General features: G+C 41.8%; 1 protein-coding gene across 2 annotated transcripts in view; it reads left to right on the top strand.

Annotated features, from left to right (window-relative positions):
- The first annotated feature begins 13496 nt into the window (after positions 1-13496).
- Positions 13497-19730, top strand: part of PREX1 (phosphatidylinositol-3,4,5-trisphosphate dependent Rac exchange factor 1) — a 174028-nt gene continuing 167794 nt past the window's right edge. For both annotated transcript variants that reach the window (XM_086760400.1, XM_086760399.1), the window contains exon 1: positions 13497-13701. In XM_086760400.1, coding sequence (XP_086616526.1) covers positions 13537-13701 — 165 coding nt within the window. In that variant the 5' untranslated portion in view covers positions 13497-13536. The remainder of the gene's footprint in view (positions 13702-19730) is intronic.

Genomic DNA, 19730 nt, shown 5'->3' with positions numbered 1-19730 from the left:
TATCTCCCTGTCATTCTCGCTGTTTTCTTGAAATTGAGATCTCAGACGTTCTGTATCTTTCTGACCAACTTAACTGCCAGCAGCCTCACACTGAACTTGCATTCCTACCCAAGGAAGCTCTGTAATTTGAGAAAATGATACTGACAATATATCTAAACAGCACTGGGCAATGTCATGATATGAAAAAAAATCATTTGACAAGAGAGGCCAGATAGCTGTATTTACACAGTGCTATGCCAGAGAAATGAGACCAGCTGTTTCTGTACTTAGCCCACATACAGCACTCCGCTAATGCAATGATCCCCTTTACCTCCACAGGCAGGCCTCTGAGACGTACACCAGTAGTTCTGCACAGTGCTGATATTTCACATTTTACCTTTTACCTTAGTATTTTACCTTGAACCAATTTACAAAGGATAATAGCCATATATGGAATATGTGAGATTTATACAATTCCAAGTCAATAAAAATGAAATTATTCTTTCCTTATAAAGCCAACTGGACTGATCAGATTTCCAGGTCTCTCTCTCTCACAAGAGAACTTGGACCTTTTTTTATTAAAAAATGTGAAAAACTAACACTTTGGCTAAACCCAAAATCTGCAGTTTTCATATTTTTTCACATTTCAAAGGATCAGCAACATGTCCAAAGAAAGCAGACACTTCTCCCACTGAATAATTTTGTTAAAATCCCACATTTAAATCAAAACCAAATTAGAGAGAGGGCTTTTTTAGTAGTCCTGGCAGAAGGAGCTCCTTACCAAAATCAGTAGGGGTCTGGTACCTATTGGGTAGAACAGAAAACTCACATGACTTAGCATTGTAAACTGCATCTTCAGATGTGCTATTCAGAAGCAGATAAAGACACTTTGATCCTGAACTGCAGTCTCTGTTCATTGTCGTAATAAAAATAATGTGTAAAAATAATAGCATCTGTTAAGAATATAACAGCATTTAGACAACCAGAGATGCAATAGAATCTGAAGATCAGATTTTAAATCCAAGTGTTCACATATCTAAATATGATTACCTTCGTGGTCTGTTTTACTGAACTATTTTGCTGAACACCCACTGCCACCACTGACCAACATCAGTGTGTGCTTCTGGTGGGTAGCAGCCCTAAAACCAATCATTTTAGGAGGCTTAACATACTCAGGCTTGAAAATTTGAGAGTATTTTCCTTTTATAGTCTTTAGGACCAAGTCTAGGCCAGAAAAGTCTACAATTACCTAAATATATATAAGCACTAGAAACAATTTGTCTTAAAAAAAAAAAAAAGTGTTTTTTGTTTTTTTTTTAAATACCAGCTAGAGTGAGAGAGCAGATGGGAAAAATATTTTTGACAATCACTGCTTTTGACTGCAGAGTGCGAAGTCTAATTGACTGGAAAGACGCAAATGAAATTGAGTAGCTCACACACCCTGAAGTGCCTGAGAGGTGGAAGACCCAGGGCTGGATAATCACTCACTTGCAATTTTTCCTGTCTGAGAGGTGATAATGAGATTTTATTTGCCACACAGCGAGTGCTAGTTAGACTTGCATGTATCTGAATGCAGCAGGACTGACTCGTTACACATTCTATCTAGTGCACAGAAAAGCCTGGTTTGCATTGTGTGTTGCTTTTCACATAAGTAATAGTGTAACTATTCAGATTTTGTTGCATTTAGTAAAAATGAAGGAAACTTATTACTAAGCTACCAAAGATCCTGGTTCATAATATAACAATATCCTGTCAAAATTTCTTAAACCAAAAGGAGTTGAACAATGTTTGCAGATTTATAGAATTCTAGCAATTGCTCTCCACCTCTGACACACACGCCTGTGCATCAGCCCTGATTTTGCTTACTAGTGGGATGGCTTCAGTCACAAGGAGAGCTATTAGTAGCATCAGGAATTAAATTGATAAATGACCTCTCTGACCTTTCATCTAATCTTTACATCTCATCATTTCTTGTAAGAGACTCCAAGAGTCATCAGAAAACATCCCTGGCCTTTACCATACAGTACGGATTTTATTCATGCATGTGCAGAACTCTTCATGTTTTGCACAAAGCCAGGTCAAGACAGTTCCTTAGCTCCTTAATTCAGATGTAAGATGACTTGTTTCCTCTCCTCTCAGCAGGAAAGGATTCCTCTCTCTGCTCATTACTATATTCATTAATTCTCAATTTGCTTTTAGTTGTTTTTTTTTTCTTTAGAGGAATCTTCATTTAGATAAAAGGAGTTTTGTTCTGGTTTTGCCTCTTGTATCTTTTGCCTGCTGGGCCAGAATTAACATGTGTAACCCAACAGGTCTATTGAGCTCTCCAGTCACCCTTTTTTTTACTTAAGCTTAATTTTCTTTATCCTTTCAGTGTTTCCAAATACTTTATGAGACTAAATATTACTGAAACAAAAGAAACATATTGACAAAACTGAAGTGTGTGTGTGGAGAAACTGGGGGTATGGGACTGATTCTTTCTCTCTCCCTCCATTCTGGGTCAGCTTATAAAGTGCAAAATGATTTTTCTATGCTGTTGTCACTGGGAACTTTCCCATAATCTTCTTGAAGGTTTCTCTCTCATCATTATGTTCGCTCTTTCAGCTATCATTTTAAGGAAACTTCCCATACACAAAAATTGAGTTGCAATATGTTGTATTGATGTAGAACAAGCTGTTAACTGGCCTGATCTGGTGTTATTAGAAAGCATGCTCAATTTGAAACTGAAATGGGTCTGTAATTTTTTTCAGCCAGTAGAGTGGAAAAATAATTTCCATTTCAAAGGTCATTCAAACGAAATGTGGAGACTCATATTTACTGAACCCACCCCCTCCACCCTTGTGCATGTGGGTATTGTCAATGACTTTAGTTGGTCTATTTGTAGGATTACCTTGCACAAGCTTTGTTTGTTGTTGTGACCTAGTGCATACCAGACAGAAATCTGGCAAAGCCTAAACTTCACTTACAAAACACTGACTTCTACCCCTCAAGAGAAGCACAGGAAAGATGGGGCTCTGCAGGGATTTTGGGGCTTGAACAATGAAAATACAGCTCTAGTGCAAGCCATACCCAAAGCATCAGCCATTCAAACAGAAGGCTTTGTCTGCACACGAGGTGTTTCCTCTCCTTATGCTTGAGAGAAAGCAAATGTAAAAGGCATTTTGCCTTCTTCTCCAGGAGCTGGCAGAGCCCAGAGCTGTTGTCTGGATTCTGCAAGGACTTCCAGTAAAATCTGAATTCTGGAGGTCCATTTCAGGGCTTGGGACTATTTATGTGGTAAACTAGCATGGAGATCAGCAATGGGCATAAAGTTGTAAAATCAGCTGCAATCTAGTTCAAGTCAACATTCTCAGAAAGGGAAAGAAAATCCTGCTTAGCATTTTATACTTTATAGTCACTTAACATCAGGGTGCACCTATGAGCTATAAAAATCCCAATGTCACATCTGCTGAAGACAAACACCTTAGACCTTGGTAAGTAGTGTTTGTTTACACAAAGCACTCTGTAGCATGTTAGCTACACTCAGTTCAAATTAACTTTTTTTTTCCCTGAAAAACAATTCCAGCATAGTGTTGAGTCTACATGGTGATATTTTCCTTCAGTTTTGAAAAGGAAAGAGCATTTTTTTCACTCCAGTCAAACATTCTGAAAAAAAACTTCCCATTTTTTTACCTCTGCACTTAGTCTAGAATGTTTTGACCAAAATGAGGATTTCTCAAAGGTACCGAGCTTCTGAAAGCAAAGAGGCCATAACTGATGTGTTTGCTATTGTTAATGCAATTTGGTTGTGAAGGAAAGCTGCAAGACAAATACATCTGTCTCATTTCCTTCCATCTTTAGTCTAAGACCTGCATGCTGTGTTCTGGGCCATTAGTGTTTACAGCAAGTTTCATCTCTGTGGCAAAGCATGTAGCCCTCCTCCTAACTTCAATCTGCTATCACTGGCTTCCTGTTATGACTCGTACAGCATTTACGTCGTAATTCAAATGAAAGCGTTCCGTGATTTCACAAGTGATACTGTCAGTTTAACGGCATTTTTATTGCTACGCCTACTTTTAATGTTGCTAGACAAAATCAGATAGAGAACAAAAAAGCCCCCTTTGAAAATATCTATAAAGCAAAAAAAAAGTCAGATTTCCATTCTCTAGTGGGATTGCTGTAGTCAGTTAGTATTCTGTTAGAGCTGGGTGATGATTTCGCAGAATGTCTTTCTGCTCCTACACTGTGAGCTCACAGCCCATGCACTGACCTTATATAAGTGGCTGTAATTCCATGGACTGCATCCAGCATTGATGCATGCAGCAGTGTAAGGCTGTAGTTTAGTGTAAGGCTTTAAACTGATCTGCATGAGAGTTACTGCCAAAGGAGGCAGTCCCATCTTCCAGTCCTGCCCTTACCACAAGACCTCACGCCTCCTCTCATGCCAGCAGTAGCTCTTGGGGGTTGCACACTGAGCCAGCCAGGGAGCAAATCTGACTTAAAAAGGATCTTTTGTTTGTTTGCCTTCCGGTTAATTTTCAGCTGGATCAGCTGATCATTTCCTGATCCCATTCACCACAGAATCACAAAGGAGATGGTGAAAACACGCAGCAACGTAGAAAGGGGAAAAAGGGTAGCTGACATGTAGATTGACTCAAGTCCAACTATAACATCACAGTCTAAGCTACACACAGGACTAAATTTTTCTCAGTTACGTGAATTCAGCCCTATGGATATAAAATATGTGCACTACAATAACCATGGAGGGAGTTTTACCCCGAATACAAGATTGCCAGGGAGATTGTAAATGGCAAAGTTATCTATTATGACAAAGCTATCTATTTTGTGCTAATGTGGTATCTAACTGGTTCAGCCCATCCTTAGTAAAAGATCTTTATTTTATCAAATGCAGACCTTCCATACTTTAGTATTTAGTGGAGAGGAGTTCACATAACATCTCACAAATGCATACTAAGTTATTGCATATTGGTTGTGCTGACACAATGGTAGGTGGCTTTTCCTGTAAGATGTAATGATGGTTGAAAATAATACATATGCAGTTAGGAAGAAGCAATTTATAAACAAAATCAAGCACCATCATTCCTGTTATTTTTTTCTTCATGTACTCACAGAGAAAAATTGCAAAAAGTGATTTTTGCTTGGCTGTGTTAGCTCAGGGCAAATACTTATTTGCAATACAATCTGCAAAAGTTCCAGCAGCCTCTCTTAGTACTTGCCCAAAACAATAAATTTCATAAGAATGTTAATTTGTCAGCAAAAAATGTAAGGAATTGCAAACTTGTAAATGGTCTCATATGGGAAAAAAATCACTTGGAACAACCCCAGTTTAAGTGACTATTTCATCAAAATCTGACAAACTTTCAGTTTGCAAAATAATAGTAATAAAAAAATCATCCTACTTCAAGCATATTGAATTTTGATGCATCTTCTTTTCCCCACCCCTAGTTCTGGTGCTTTAGATAAATGTACCTAAGCCTGCTGTCAAGACAGTGTTTCTCTATTGTTGACTGTAGAGGGAAAGAGCATACCACATAGCATTGTATGTCAGGAATAATAGAAATGCTTTCTGCACTTTACTTAAAACCAACACTGCTTAAAAATACTCTGAATTGCGCAAGACATTTTGATTAATTAAACCAAAAATCTTCTGTCAGTTCAAGAGCCCAATGAGAACCCTTAATTACATAATCAAAAATTATGTCAGGAAAGAGCATCATGAAAATCTAATTATGCACTTTTTAGTATGTGATTAGTTTTAAGTAGGTGGGTATGATTGAGAAAGAGCAAAAGAGGGGAAATACAATAAAAGAGGTGAATCAGGCAGTGGAAAGAAAAGAGGTATCAGAGAAATTAATAATAACAAATACAACCTCCTCCCAGAGTGTCTTCAAAAATTGGATGTCTTGACTTGATTACAGAATGTATGAAATAAGACATGCTTCTTCCTCAATTATATGCATTTAGAATTTGACACAAAGCTCACTGAAGCCTATGAAAAGGAAATAGGAGGCATTTCCAATTAATTAGTGAGTTCAATACCAGGAATGTTAAAAAAGATTTGTCCATCTCACCTGACCTTATGATGGAAACAACTGTCCATTCTCATTGTGCTGTTTCTCTTCTAAGTGAAACTGAGATATAACATTTTATAAAACGTTGTGTGCAGGTCCCATGATATAGTTTATAGTATCTCCCTCTTTCTTCTCAAATCTTGAATCCTTTCTGTCATGAAGATGTGTTAACCTTCAGTTTTCCCTGGGATATTACACAGTTATCAAATTAGTAGGTACATGAGGATGCCAAGGAGATGCACAGGCTTCCGGCAGTGCTGTCTCATCACACTCCCAGATGGCCTGAACAACACCATGGTTAAAATCTGAGTTGCTGACTGGAAACCTGTGTGACATTGCGGGGGCCTCTTGGAGTGGGCTCTGTAAGTCAAAGCTGGCAACCGTGAATTCCTGAATTACAGTTTTGCACATATTGACACTGTTCTTGGGCAGCCACTTCAGCTGTCTATATCTCAGTTTCTCCATTTTAAAATGGACATAAAAACACTTACCTCCTTCTTCCGCACACGGTGAGTCTAATTAAGTGCTTTCAGAGTTTAACCAAATGTGTGTACCATATTATTCTCTAATCAAAGAGAATTCCACCTCATCCTACCTAGCAATTCTGTTTCTTTGTTCTCCATGCTCACTCTAAGCCTCTCTATATTTGTTCCAAGTCACTCTGCAGTCAGGTTACCCAAGCATTTTTATTCTAAAATTATTTTTATGCTGATGTTAAAAAAGGAAATGCAAATACTCCACTGGCAGTCTAGGTTCCTGGAGAGCAAGAACCCGAGAAATTATTTCTGCAAAGCTCACTGCAAACTACCTCTATATATCTTGCTTGAAGATAAATCTTTTGTAGAAATCAAAGGGATTAATTCTTAGCTAGAATAAATCAGCAATGGCTTTAGTGAAATCAGTAAGCTGCAATGAATTATATAGGGATAGGTGAAAGGTGATTCATGTCCACTACACACAGGCCAGAGTCTGATTTCAATTACACTGATGGAAATCTCTATTAACTACATTATTTTGACTGAAGTTTCTAGAATTACTCTGCATATCTACAGATACAATGACGGCTTTTAAATTAGCTACTGCCATTCAATAAACAGTTCCTGGAGTCAAGGTTTATTCTCTGCTCAGCGGCAGCCATAAAAGCAAGCAGCATTTTAGAACCTATATGGAAACAGCACACAGAACATGATGGTACCACTGAACAAACGCCTGATACGTGTATCTTTAATGTATTGCAGAAATACATTACTACAACCTCTAAAAGGATACAGCAGAACAGCTACAGGTACAGAGAAGCGCAATAAAGATGGTCAACCATTTAAAATGTCTTCAATACAAGGAGAGTCTAACAGAGTAAGCTATTTTAATTTGATATGGAGACCACTGAGGGGAAATACACTAAGGGTCTGCAAAATCTTAAATGGTGAGTAAAGCACGGACTGTGATTAAGCTCTGTTTCTTGCAATATTGAAGTTAAGGTGCAACTAAGTGAATTATAATGTTTGAAGCAAAAGCAAATTTTTTTTTTGATACAGTACATCATTAAATGTGGAACTAATTGCTAAAGGATAATGGAAAAGCCAAAAGTTTAAATGTGTGCAAAAGACTTTAAGAGCATTCATTGGGAAATAGGCCCATTGATGGCTATTAAAAACAATGGTCCAGACACAACCTCTAGCTCAGGAAATCCTTAAAGCATCTTGAGCCAGGTACCATGTACACAGGGCTTGAGTGCCAAAATTGTTTCAGGGAATCACATTTCAGCTGACCCATTGATTTCCCATGGGTGCCTGGGCATTTCTATGCTGCTCAGTGAAACGGGCTGTGGATTAGTAAATGCTGAACTGAGACGGCAAATTTAGAGTACCCCATGGACATCATGTACCAGACCTGGAAACAGTATAACTGTGATCATGTGAGCAATAGCTCTGTGATGCCTGCCGTTCTGCAGCACTTTCTAGCTCGTATGCAGCTCCACACAAAGCTCACTCCCAGCTTCAAGCTTCTCTTAAAGTTAGCTTGCCATACATGGACTGTTTGAGACCCACGTTCACCACCCTGCACACTAACATACCGGAACCTATAATTCAATGGCTCTTTTAACACACGAATGAGAACATATACACAAAGACCCAGTGGAGCTCAATACAGGAAACTAATGTTCAGATATTTTGTCTCTTAGATGCACATCGTACCCAACACTTTTTATTGTCCACATGCTTCTCACCACATAGAGGTTTAATAAACTGTGAAACTGTGGTGTACTAAATTCCACTGAAAAACTGTATAAACATTTTCATAAATCAAAGCATGTGAACTTGGCGTTTATTTAGCACCACAAAAAATAAATAAATGTATGGGATTGGTTCATATAAATCATATATACAATGTGTGCACAGACAAAGGGTCATGCAGAATGTGTAATGCACTTGAACATCTGCCTTTGTCATCAAGTTACTTTGAAACTAAGCATGAGTGGCAATTTTTTGATAAGCCAGAAATAAGGATTTGATTCAAAATTTCCTAAAGTTAGCAGAAAGAACATCTGTTAACTTCAGCAAACTTCAGGATTATATGCTTTTGGAAAGCCTGATGAACAGTTACTCCTTTCAGAAAGGCATAACAATGGTTAAAGGAGAATAAAAAAAACAGTGGGGAAGAGGCAGGTGGATGGTTTATCAGATCTTCCTTGCTGAGGCTGAAGAGTATATCAGTATAAACAAATTCTACAATCACTCCGGATGTCTAAATCTTAGTCTACGGCACATAGGGTCCCAATTACATCCCCCACAACTTTCTGGGAGCTTTTCTAAAGCCATGCACAGGCCAGCAGTGAATAACATTTTCTTCTACAAGCGTGGATACAGGCAGGCAGTATGCAGACAAACACATAAATTACGATTATTTTCTTGGTATTGTGATACTATATAGAGACTTTACCACCTTGGCGCTACTGTGGTAGACAATGTAGAAATGTAACAGCTCCAAACAACTTACTAGTACATGTAAATTAATTACTTCTTCACAAAAGATGGTGAATTTCGTGGTAATTGATATGTCAGCCTCCTGATAATTGACTGCCTGACTGTTTTACAAAGTAGCAGTTGTTTTTGTTTGCTTTTGAAGTGCTCATTTGAAAAAAATATTGGCAGTAAAAAATTCTTTTCAAAACTGAACAGTAGTTGTAAACTACTTCCTTTTTAAAAATATAAAAAAAACAAGAAAAAGAAGCAAAAAGAAAACAAGCTAGAAGGAACATATTCAGTTGAAGCTTCATTCAGTTAAAACACTATATCCCTTTAAAAAAAAAAAAAGAGCTTGCTGGCTAATTACAGATTTTTGTCTTTAGAATGAAAAGACATGCTAGCAACTAATAAAATATCTATTCTGAATTAAGGATTATGTGTATGTTTGAGATAATTTGGAAGGAAATAAAGTAAATGGTAATTGAAAAAAACTTTATCAGAATGAATTTTGCTACAGCTAAAAGGAAACCATTTCTAAAAAGTGAAAAATCTCCCTTTAATTGTAAACATTTTTTATTGACATTTTAGTCTTTGCAGTCACAAGTAAAATCCTTTTAAAAATCCTTACATAGTAATGCTTCTAATGCTGACAATAAAGGTAGAAAAGTATTTTGAGGCAATGTAGCTCATACACAATGTCAACAAAAAGGCACACACACCACAGCAGTTCAGGCATTGCTCAGATAGCATCCTACTGATTCTATGATCATCTCCTGCCTCAGCATTTGCTACGGAAATTAAATTCTTGTAAGACTTTTGAGGCAAATACAGGAGACAGAATTAACAAATTAACAACTTTAAAACTAACAGTCTTCTCATTCAGCCACAGGGTGGGGGCATAGCTTCGGAGATGCTGATTTTTCCTAACATAGTGTATTGTTATTTAAACCATTTGGATCTTTTAGAAGAGTTTTGCCACTTGCTCCATACAGAAAAAAAAACCAAAAAACAAACATTATTTTTAAAAAGACATCAATTGGAGACACACTAACTAAATAAATTAAAATGCTGTAGTGACTGTCAGAAAAAAAACCCAAAAGGTTAAACATAAACAATGTGAAAGAAAACCAGTGAATTTAGAGTCTACTCTGACCTTCTGAAGACTTTCCTTCCCTGTCCTTGTCTCAGGCCTGTGCTGTGGTGCTCTTCCATCTCCCATAGCACTCCTCAGTATGGCTCAGACCTGCATAAAATCCAGAATTATCCCTTGCTATTCCCTTCCCCTTATATCTTTCCCTCAGACCCCCACATTTAGTGAGACAAGAGCTTTCCCACATTTTTCTTCCCATTTTGAGAATTATGCTTCAGACTGTCTTACAGTGAAGGAAATGTTTCTCATTTAAGAGCTTGCAGAAAGTGGTATTACAACACATCATGAGAGTCATGTTTGTGAAGGTGCACCTTGACCGAAGGCTACACCATAAGGGGACGTGGCAAGCTAATCTATTATTTTTACTTGATAAAGGCCATTTCCACACCTAGAACTGAAAGCATCTTAGACATTTGCTTTACAGTGCAGATCTGCAGCCTGCTGCAACTAGATCTTGATTGAAGAGCTGTTTTTTCATTTTATATAATGATTATCATGAAGCCTAAATCAGACTTCAAGATGACAACTGTCTATGTTAGACTGCCATAATTTTCTGTTGAATAGAAAATTTAATGGGTAGAATAAAAAAGATCAGTCAAGACAGAAAAAAGTAATTGCTAAGTTAAAATACTGTCATAGTTTAGCCCCGCTCAGCACCAGACTACGCAGTCTCTCTCTCACTCCCCCCACACTCTGAAGGAATAGGGAGAGATAATATAAGAAAAAAAATAAAAAGGCTCGAGGTTTGAGATAAGGACAGGGAGAGATCCTTAAAGTTACTGTTACGGGCAAAACAGACTCAACTTGGGGAAAACTATTTGTTTATTATTAAAATCAAGACAGGACTATGAGAAAGAGAATAAGATAACCTCCCCCAACCCCTCCCTCTTCCTGGGCTTAACATTATCTCTACCTTCTTTCCCCCTTGGAGCAGCATGGGGGGGCGGAATAGGGAATGGGGGTTACGGTCAGTCCATCACTTGTCACACTACACCGCTTCTTCCTTGTTGGGAGGAGAACTCACATTCCTGCCCTGCTCCAGCGTGGGGTCCCTCCCACGGGCCACAGTCCTTCATGAACTGCTCCAACGTGGGGTCATATTTCCACGGGGTGCAGTCCTTCCAGAACGGCTGCCCCAGTGCAGGCCCTCCACAGGCCACAGCCTCCTTCAGGCACCTGCCTGCCCCGGCACAGGGTCCTCCCCGGGCTGCAGGGGGATCTCTGCTCCTCCGTGGGCCTCCCCGGGCTGCAGGGGGATCTCTGCCCCTCCGTGGGCCTCCCCGGGCTGCAGGGGGATCTCTGCTCCTCCGTGGGCCTCCATGGGCTGCAGGGGGACAACCTGCTCCACCATGGTCGTCACCACAGGCTGCAGGGGAATTCTGGCCAGGAGCCGCATTGTTACTCCCCCTCCTTCTTCACTGACCTTGGCATCCACAGCCGTTCCTCTCACAAGAAATTCTTCACAATCGGCAGGCAGACGCCTCTCAGGTTCTCTTCACATCCCCTCTCTTCACTTCTTGTAGCCGGGCCGCGCTGAGTCGGGCCTGGACGGCCGCCCCGCGGGAAGCCAGAGGGTGAGGGCCGCAAGGCCCTCAAGGCCTTGCACCTCCTCCTCTCTGTCCCCACTTCAGCTTATGCAGTTCTTCTTCACTTATTCCTTTTTTTTTTTTTTTTCAGTTTTTCTCTTTCTTAAATACGTTATCGCAGAGGCATTATCAGGGAACATTCTGCTACCAGTTGGTTCGGCCCTGGCCTGCAGCGGGTCTGCCCTAGGCCCGGACGAGTCCACTGAACAAAGGGGAAACAATTTCTAGAAGCTGCCACTGTAGCCCGCTCTCTCCCCCGTCCCCAAAACCAGGAGAAATACCCGAAGAGGTAGTGTTAGTGTTTACGGTAGCAGATTAGATGTGTCTCTACCCTTAGGCCACTGACAAGTTCACATTATTAGTGTTTCTAAAATTTCCTCTTGAAACTTTTTTTTTCCTGAATTCAAAATAAATAAGATATTTATTTGTAGCCTGAAGAAAGCCTGGCAGCTTTCTTATGGCGTAATAAAGAAGTTTGGGAGCACGTCCACTGGTACGAACCAAGTTAGCTTTCTGCAAGTCAGTGGGAGCCGTACCGAGCTGCAGGACTCGGTACTTTCGCGTGCAGTTTGCCCCGTTCACCCCCACCCTTATGCCTTGCACTCAGTTTGCACAAGCAATTACAACCAACTTTAAAAAAAGGTACTTTTGACTCACGGCAATGAAACACTTAATTTGTTGTATATATTCTCTGTTGGCATGGAAGTCTGCGATAGCTTATTTCTGCATGTTTGTGTACGTTCTGGTGCGTGTATTCCCGTAGACATTTCTGCCTACAAGCTGTGTTTGCATGTCCACCTCTCCGTGCTGTGCAGGGGAGAGGGGTCCGTAGATTCGGGTGCAATTCTCTGTACGTGCAAGTAGCCACGGTGCGTTTATCGCCCGCCGCTGTGTTAATGAGGTGTGGGGTGCGCAGGTGTGCAGGGCGAGTGGCACGAGTGCTGTGCGAGTGCGGTGGGGGGGTGCGAGGGCGCGGTGTGTGAAGCGTGCGGGCACGGGGGACGTGAGTGCGGGGGGCACGCCAGGTGTGCGAGAGGCGTGTGTGCGCAGGGCGTGTGTCGGGCACGAGGGAATGTGGGTGCATGGCTGCTGAGGGGCCGCGAGCACGAGGCGCGTGGGGGTGAAGTGCTGAGGGAGCACAGGTGTGAGGGGTGTGTGCGCGTGGGGCAAGGAAACGAGGGAGCACAGGTGTGAAGTGAGGAGATGGGGGGGCGGAGGTGTGAGGGTGGCTGTGTCTGTGTGAGTGCGTGCGTGGGGTGAGGACTGTGTGCATGTGTCTGCGTGGGCAGAAGCAGCGCGGGAGCGCGAAACGCATGTCCGCCCGTCTGTAGGTGTGAGGGACTGTGGGGAGGGGGAGGCCGCGCTACCGCCCCGCCCCTGACCCCCGCCCGCGCTCCCGCCTCACCGCCCGCCACTGGCCCGGCCAGGCCCCCAGGGGCCGGGCTCCGCCGCCTTCGCCCTCCTCGTCCCGCCCTCCCCTCCCCGCCCGCCTCTCGCTCCCCCCCCCCACCCCCTCCCCGCCGCCGGGGCTTCCCTTCTCTCCCCATTCAGCGCTACCTCGCCGCTGAGCGCTCGCCGCGCCGCTACTCCGGCATGTCCCGCAGCCGGGCTCCCCTCAGCGCCCGGCCCCTGTAGCGCCTCCATCCGCGGGCGAGGCAGGGCCGAGGGGGCGGCAGGGGGTCCCGTTGCCCAGCCGCGCCGGGCACCGCGCGGCCATGGGGGGCTCCTGAGGCGGCCGAGGAGAGCGGCGGGGAAGCGGAACGCCTCGCCCCGCGGCCGCCACCATGGAGGCGCCGCCGCCGTTGCCGCCACCCGGCGCCCCCAGCACCGCGGACCCCGCCGGCTGCCCCAAGGAGACCGACCGGCAGCTGCGCCTCCGCCTCTGCGTCCTCAACGAGATCCTCAGCACCGAGCGGGACTACGTGGGGACCCTGCACTTCCTGCAGTCGGTGAGCGGCGCCGCGGGGCGCGGGCGGGGGAAGCCCCCTGAGGGGCACCGCGGGGCTGGGCGGGCGGCCCGGCCTGGCCCGGCCCGGAGCGGCTCCTCCCCGGGCGGGCCGGGGGCTGCGAGTGCGTCCCGGCAGCGCTTGGCACAACTTGTGGGAAGTGCCTGGGGCCAGGCCCGCTCCGCCGTGGGGGGAGTTCGTTCTGCTCGAGAGGCTGGGAGCGGGGGTGGGGAGATGTGCGAGGGGCCGGCGTGGGTCCGGCGCCGGCAGAGCGGGACCGCCAGCGACCGCGTTTCTCCGCCGCTGAGGAGAGACCCTGCCGCCGGAGCGGTGGCCGCGCCGCGTCTCGCAGCATCCCCGGCCGGGGAAAGCACGGCGCGGGTGTCCGTGCCTCGCTGGGGGGGTGACGGGAGCGGATCCAGAAGTGAATCTGCTTTTCAGAATGCCTCATCCCTTTTGTTGTTGTTTAGAAGTTGCTGTTACGCTCACTTGGAAACTCTACCCTTACTGCCTGTTATCTATAAATAAACATTATATGTATTCTGCTTTAATGGTAAACATAAATATGTGATTGGGCCGGGTGTGTCTGTGCATGTGGAGACGATTATACCCGCCCTCTGAAATTATCCACGGACTAGTTCAGAAGTAAAACTCCATCTGGATATTTCCTTTTTCCTATGTAGGCTCTAGATGTGGAATTCATCAGCATACCACCACACTCCTGCGAGTAACTAGAAGAGCCTGCAGTAAAAGTTACTAGATAACAGATATGTCATAAAAAAAAGAAGACGAATAAACTGTTTGATCACATAGAGATCAAGAATCAAAGCAAGGGAAGTCTCTACAGAGATTTCTAAAAGATTGGTCAGGGCAGAAATTCTTTCTGGTGTTTTGCTAGATAAGTACTAAACCCTGATTTCATCTAAATGGGCTTAGACCCTAGACCCATTTTGACTTGTCTTTCTGGCAAGGTTTTTGTTTGTTTTTTTAAAATCAGTTTGTCTTCAGTGTTTTTCAGATTCACCCAAGTGGCAAACTGTCTAGCATAAAAGATAAATGAAAAGGATGTGGTTGCTTTATGAACTAGTCTCTACTTAAATCCTCCTTTTCTCTCTCAAATAGTTGAACTCAGAGTCTTTAATTTCAGAAAGCTTCTGACTGAAGTGCCAGTTAGCTCCCTTTAGAAGTGGGATTCTGTCTCAGTGTGAGGAGATTCTTAAAAAAGCTGCAAGTTGCAGAAGTGTCCCACTCTACAGACAAAACAAAACCAAACCCTCAGAAAACTCCTCTGTCCTAAGTACTGAATTTGAGATTTTGTCAGCTGCAGGCTGGAATGCAAATTCAAGTTGCGTGCATTTTTTAGCTTCAGTTCTTACAGCTAAATGCATTTACAGTGTTAACTAATGGGATTCCATATATTAAAAATGGAAACAAATTTTATTTATTTATATTCATTCACTTGGCAGTTTTTATGTGAGCAGTAGTGAGCAATATGCCTTAGGTGACGGCAGGAGAAGATACTGACAGAGTACACTTGGCTGTGGTCTCAGGATGGCACTGCAGATGGTCAGAGCCCTTCACAGTCACTCTGTTCCTAGTTCCTAGGTGAAGATTGGCTGCAGTGTTATCTTGGGGGGGTTGATTCTGACAGTGCAGCTTTACCTGCCTATGAAGTTTGTGTTTTGGTAATTATGTTTGAATAAATCATTGAAGGATTGGCTCTTCCCTATCTCTAGGCCTTGATTTAGAAGAGCATTCACACACAGGCTTAACTTTAAGCATGTGTCCAATGTTCATGTGCTGTGCTAAGTAATGACAGTTTCTTTGGTCACTGACCTAGTTCTTATGGGCTGAATCTTTATAAAACTGCATTCAGACAGTTGAATGGTGTTAGCACCAAGGAAAGGAGCATGATGATCTGCAGTGTGTGAGGGTAAAAAGAGCAGTGGTAGGATGAAACTTCTAAAAATAAAATTTGGACTGAAAAATATTTTCTGCATAAATTTGGTGGATGGCCATAACTTAATACCTTCTAACAAGATATCACAAAGGAAAGAATTCTGCCGTGCCTCCCACGTTGCACAGCTAATGTAACATGCAAGGATAATATCATCTGTATAGTCACTGGAATTACAGGCAGTTATAGGGTGAAAGTTTTGCCTCGTGACACTAATAAAAGTCATGCTGTAGCACTGAGGCCTTGTATTCTCAAATCTACTTGGGCCTCACAAATAAAGTCCACTTTACTCCCATTAGTTTGTTTTACTGAGTGCTCTGACGCTACTGCACAGAAACTGCTGCTCCTGCCCCATGGGTCTTTTTCTTACCGTCTCGTGTTCTGTGCGAGCAGCACTTACTCAGTGCAAAATAAATGTAAATTATTACACTTTCTGGGGTAATGCACCTAGTTAATGCTCCGATGTGGTTGGTTGATGTTAGGGGTTTTTTTAATAGCGTGATTGTACTGAAATTGATTATACATCCATATGTTGCAGAAGCGATTTTGGCTGTAGTGGAGGAAAGACTGCGGTTCCTCTGTGCAGGACGGTTGCAGTTCTCAGATCTTAGGAAACTTGCTCCCATCAAACATGAGATGAGAGATACGTGGGTACAGGTCCCTTTGCTTAGGAAACTTTAATAGCTTTGATAAATAAAGGAAGGCTAAATCTCATATCTTTCTATTGTCAGAGTGAGTTTTTGCTAAGTAGGATGGGACATTGTGCTTTAGAAAAAGATTAGGTGAGAGAATTTGTACTCTTTGTTAAATATTTGCTATTGAAGCCCTAGTCCTCATTAAGTATTCTTAATAAACAATGTTTTAAAAAGCAAACAACTGAATTCTATGGGTTTATTCACAGCACTGAGATTGCTTGCTAGCAGCAGCTTCCTGTGTTCCCTGGTAATGTAAAAGAATCTCTTTAAGTATTTAATACCATGGATTTGCAAATAAATCAAAGTTGCTGTGATTTATTAAGAGTATTTTGGTCTTTTTTAGTAGACTAATATGTGACCATGTTAAAGGAAAGGTTTCCTTTTTCTTTTCTTTGTTATATGCTTTGAAACCTTTTCCCACTAAGCTGCAGGAAAGTGCGTTTGCTATAAACATAAGGGCTCAATGCTTATTTGCTTTGCATAAAATATTATGGTCTTTATTTTGCTTCCGTAGAGTAATAAAATGGGTGTCATTAAAGTTATGGAACATGGAGTTCTTTTTTTCTCACCATCAACAACATTTTGCTGTGAGTTTTGTACTCATTCAATAGGGATGCTCCAGATGTTTATCTGTCTTAGTCTCTAGAACCTGTTATATTTCCTACCTCAAGTAATTTTGACCAAATGAGTTATATCTACAAATTTAACTTAGATGTCCCATGCTACTACAGCTAAATTAGGCTATCCAGTCTGTTAGGTTTATACATAGAGTTAATTTTTCACGGTGTCTGTTGTTTATAACTTTTCTATTCCATTGAATTTTGGACACAGGAAGGTGTCCCTAGTCAGTTTTGCTTCTGTTTGGTTTCTGGTACTGCTGCTGGTAGGTTGTGTTATGGTATTATGTATCAAAACTGTGGAGAGAATGAAACCCAGTAGCTTTTCTCTGTGGTTTGTTCTAGAACTCACAAGATGAGCTGATTGATTCCAAGGGATATAGCTTTTTTTTTTTTTTTTTTTTTTAAAGAGTCTGGATTTTATATTAAATGGTAATAAAATACAGGTATGATACTCGTATGCATATCATGATTTTGGTAGCCTGTCTTTTCCTAGATTAAGCCTCCAAATGAGGATATACCATGCTGAGAGAAGGCGAACTCTCTTCTGCCAGCTCACAGCTGACGATCTGAAGTTACTGATTTAATTATGAATAAGCACATGCTGTGTTGTGTCCTGTCCTCTCTGCCATTTTGTTAGGCAAGTATGATGTTGCAAAATACAGACTCTTCCTTGAAGAAATGCTGTGTAAATCAGGAGTATTAATAGATAATACTGCAGTTATGCAGATATGTTAATAACTTCTATTAGTAAAGGCTTATTACACAGCCAAACCTTTTGAACAGCAAGGAGAACTACAGGGAATGGATGAAAACGTACTGCTGCCAACATCATTAAAGAAGTACTGATCAAATAAGAAGCAAAGTGGAAAACTGTTAGAAGCTAATGAAACTTTACTAAAAGTTACTGATGGGGTAAGATAAACTTCAAAGAGATAGCGGCAGATAATTCTGTTCTAAGTCTCTGATGAGATCATAAAACATAAGGATTTTCAGTCTTCAGACTTGAAGATTCAATTAATCCTTTGGTTCCCTTTGGCCTGTTAACTGTCTGCAACATATGCAGAAATGTTTGCATTCTATATGTGATCTTGTAAATATTTATTTTGTATGTGACAAAATTAAACCAAGTGATAATTTAATTTGAGTGACCAGCTGGGTAAATGTCAAAGCATGTGTCCGGTGGCATGCAGTCTTGCACATGAATATGTGGTTGGCAGCAGAGTCTTTGGGTACCGAGGTGCACTGTCTGCACATAGCAACCCTCAAGCTTACCCGTTCTCTAGGTATCTGTTCTTGCCTGGATTGTCAATCTGTATGGAAAAGTTACGGACAATTCATTGAGAAAAGAAAGGTTGTGGTTTGTTTGATTGCTGACATGGTCACTCCACAGAATCCCAGTCAAATCTGTGATACTAATATTGCAGTGGTTCAAGACCAGCTTTCAAGTAAGGAGACACGGGAGCCCTGGGCAGTTTCAGATGTACTCATTGACCATCATTCTAAAAATAGATTGAATAGTGGGTACATAACAATTAGGTGTCAGTATTTAAAAGTTTGTTTTGCCAGTTTGTAGATATAATCATATGAATTACATATGGGAGTGTAGTAACAGTAATTATCCAATAGACTAGATTGCAAAGGTAGATGTTTTGTTGCATACATGCTCTTTTGCCATCCTTTAGTTTCACTGAACACTTAGCTCTAACCTGCACATGCAGCTCCCACAACTTGGGTAATTGCAAGTACATAAAGCCAAATTGTTCTCCACATTGTATATAAATAAGGCGCTCTCATCTTTCCAAAGTCAAACCACCAACTTGTAAATTTTAATGTCAGAATGACAGGATGTACTTTTAGCTTGAGCAGTTGCTGTGTGTTCTGTGCAGGCATGAGCAGTGGGAAAGTTGAACTGTCCTTATCAGACAGCTATCAGGTTGGGTAAGTAGCTGTTCCAGGACTACTTGTAGGTTTTAATATTATGCCATCCTTTATTTTTATATGAAGACATCTTATCAATTGTAGAAATGTTACTTTAGGACACGTGCCATCAGATAAATTAAACCACATCCTACAGACTCAAAATATTTATGTTAAGCTCCCTTCTTTTGCTTCCTTTGTAGTTGTAATTGATCTAGTATCTCTGGATTTTGCACTCCACCCAGCTTGAAATATGATAAGCATCACAGGCCTTTTTTTTTTTTTTCTTTTTCTTTTCTTTCTTGTCATATTTCACAATCTTGTTTGCATCCAAGATTAGGGCTCTGGTGCTCAGATAGAGTAGCAAACAGACCATTTGTTTCAGCTCTGAGATGTGGTTTCCTGTCCTACCCTGTTCTGTGCCTGTTTCATCCTCAGTAGATACAGATAAACTCTGATTCTGGAAGGTGAACCATATGGTTTGGGTAATGTTGGTCCTTTATTATGAGACAGTTAAAAGGAGAGGAAGGAGATGGAAAAGGAAATTTGTTTGGAAGTAATCTAAATTAGCTTTGCTGTTCTGTTGTTTTGGTCAATTAGTCACATGCAGTCACCTATAGCCTGTTGTTACAACCGCAAATGATCAAGATTTTCTACTGTTGAGTCTTAACATGGGAGATTTTTCTTAAAAGCCTAGTTCCTGACATTGCGGAAGACCACAGATTTCATTTTAAATGGTATGTTTGTGGCCCTTCTGGTTGTAAAGCAAAGTTGGAAGATGTAACATTAGCAAAACATAAATGCTCATGAGTTTTTTACGGGCTTGTGTTATGACTCTTGAAA

This window comes from Chlamydotis macqueenii, chromosome 16 (genome assembly GCF_036417535.1).
Source record: "Chlamydotis macqueenii isolate bChlMac1 chromosome 16, bChlMac1.mat, whole genome shotgun sequence".
NCBI classification, from domain to species: Eukaryota; Metazoa; Chordata; class Aves; order Otidiformes; family Otididae; genus Chlamydotis; species Chlamydotis macqueenii.
The sequence above is the reverse complement of the archived record's forward strand: the minus strand, read 5'-3'. Positions and strand labels throughout refer to the sequence as shown.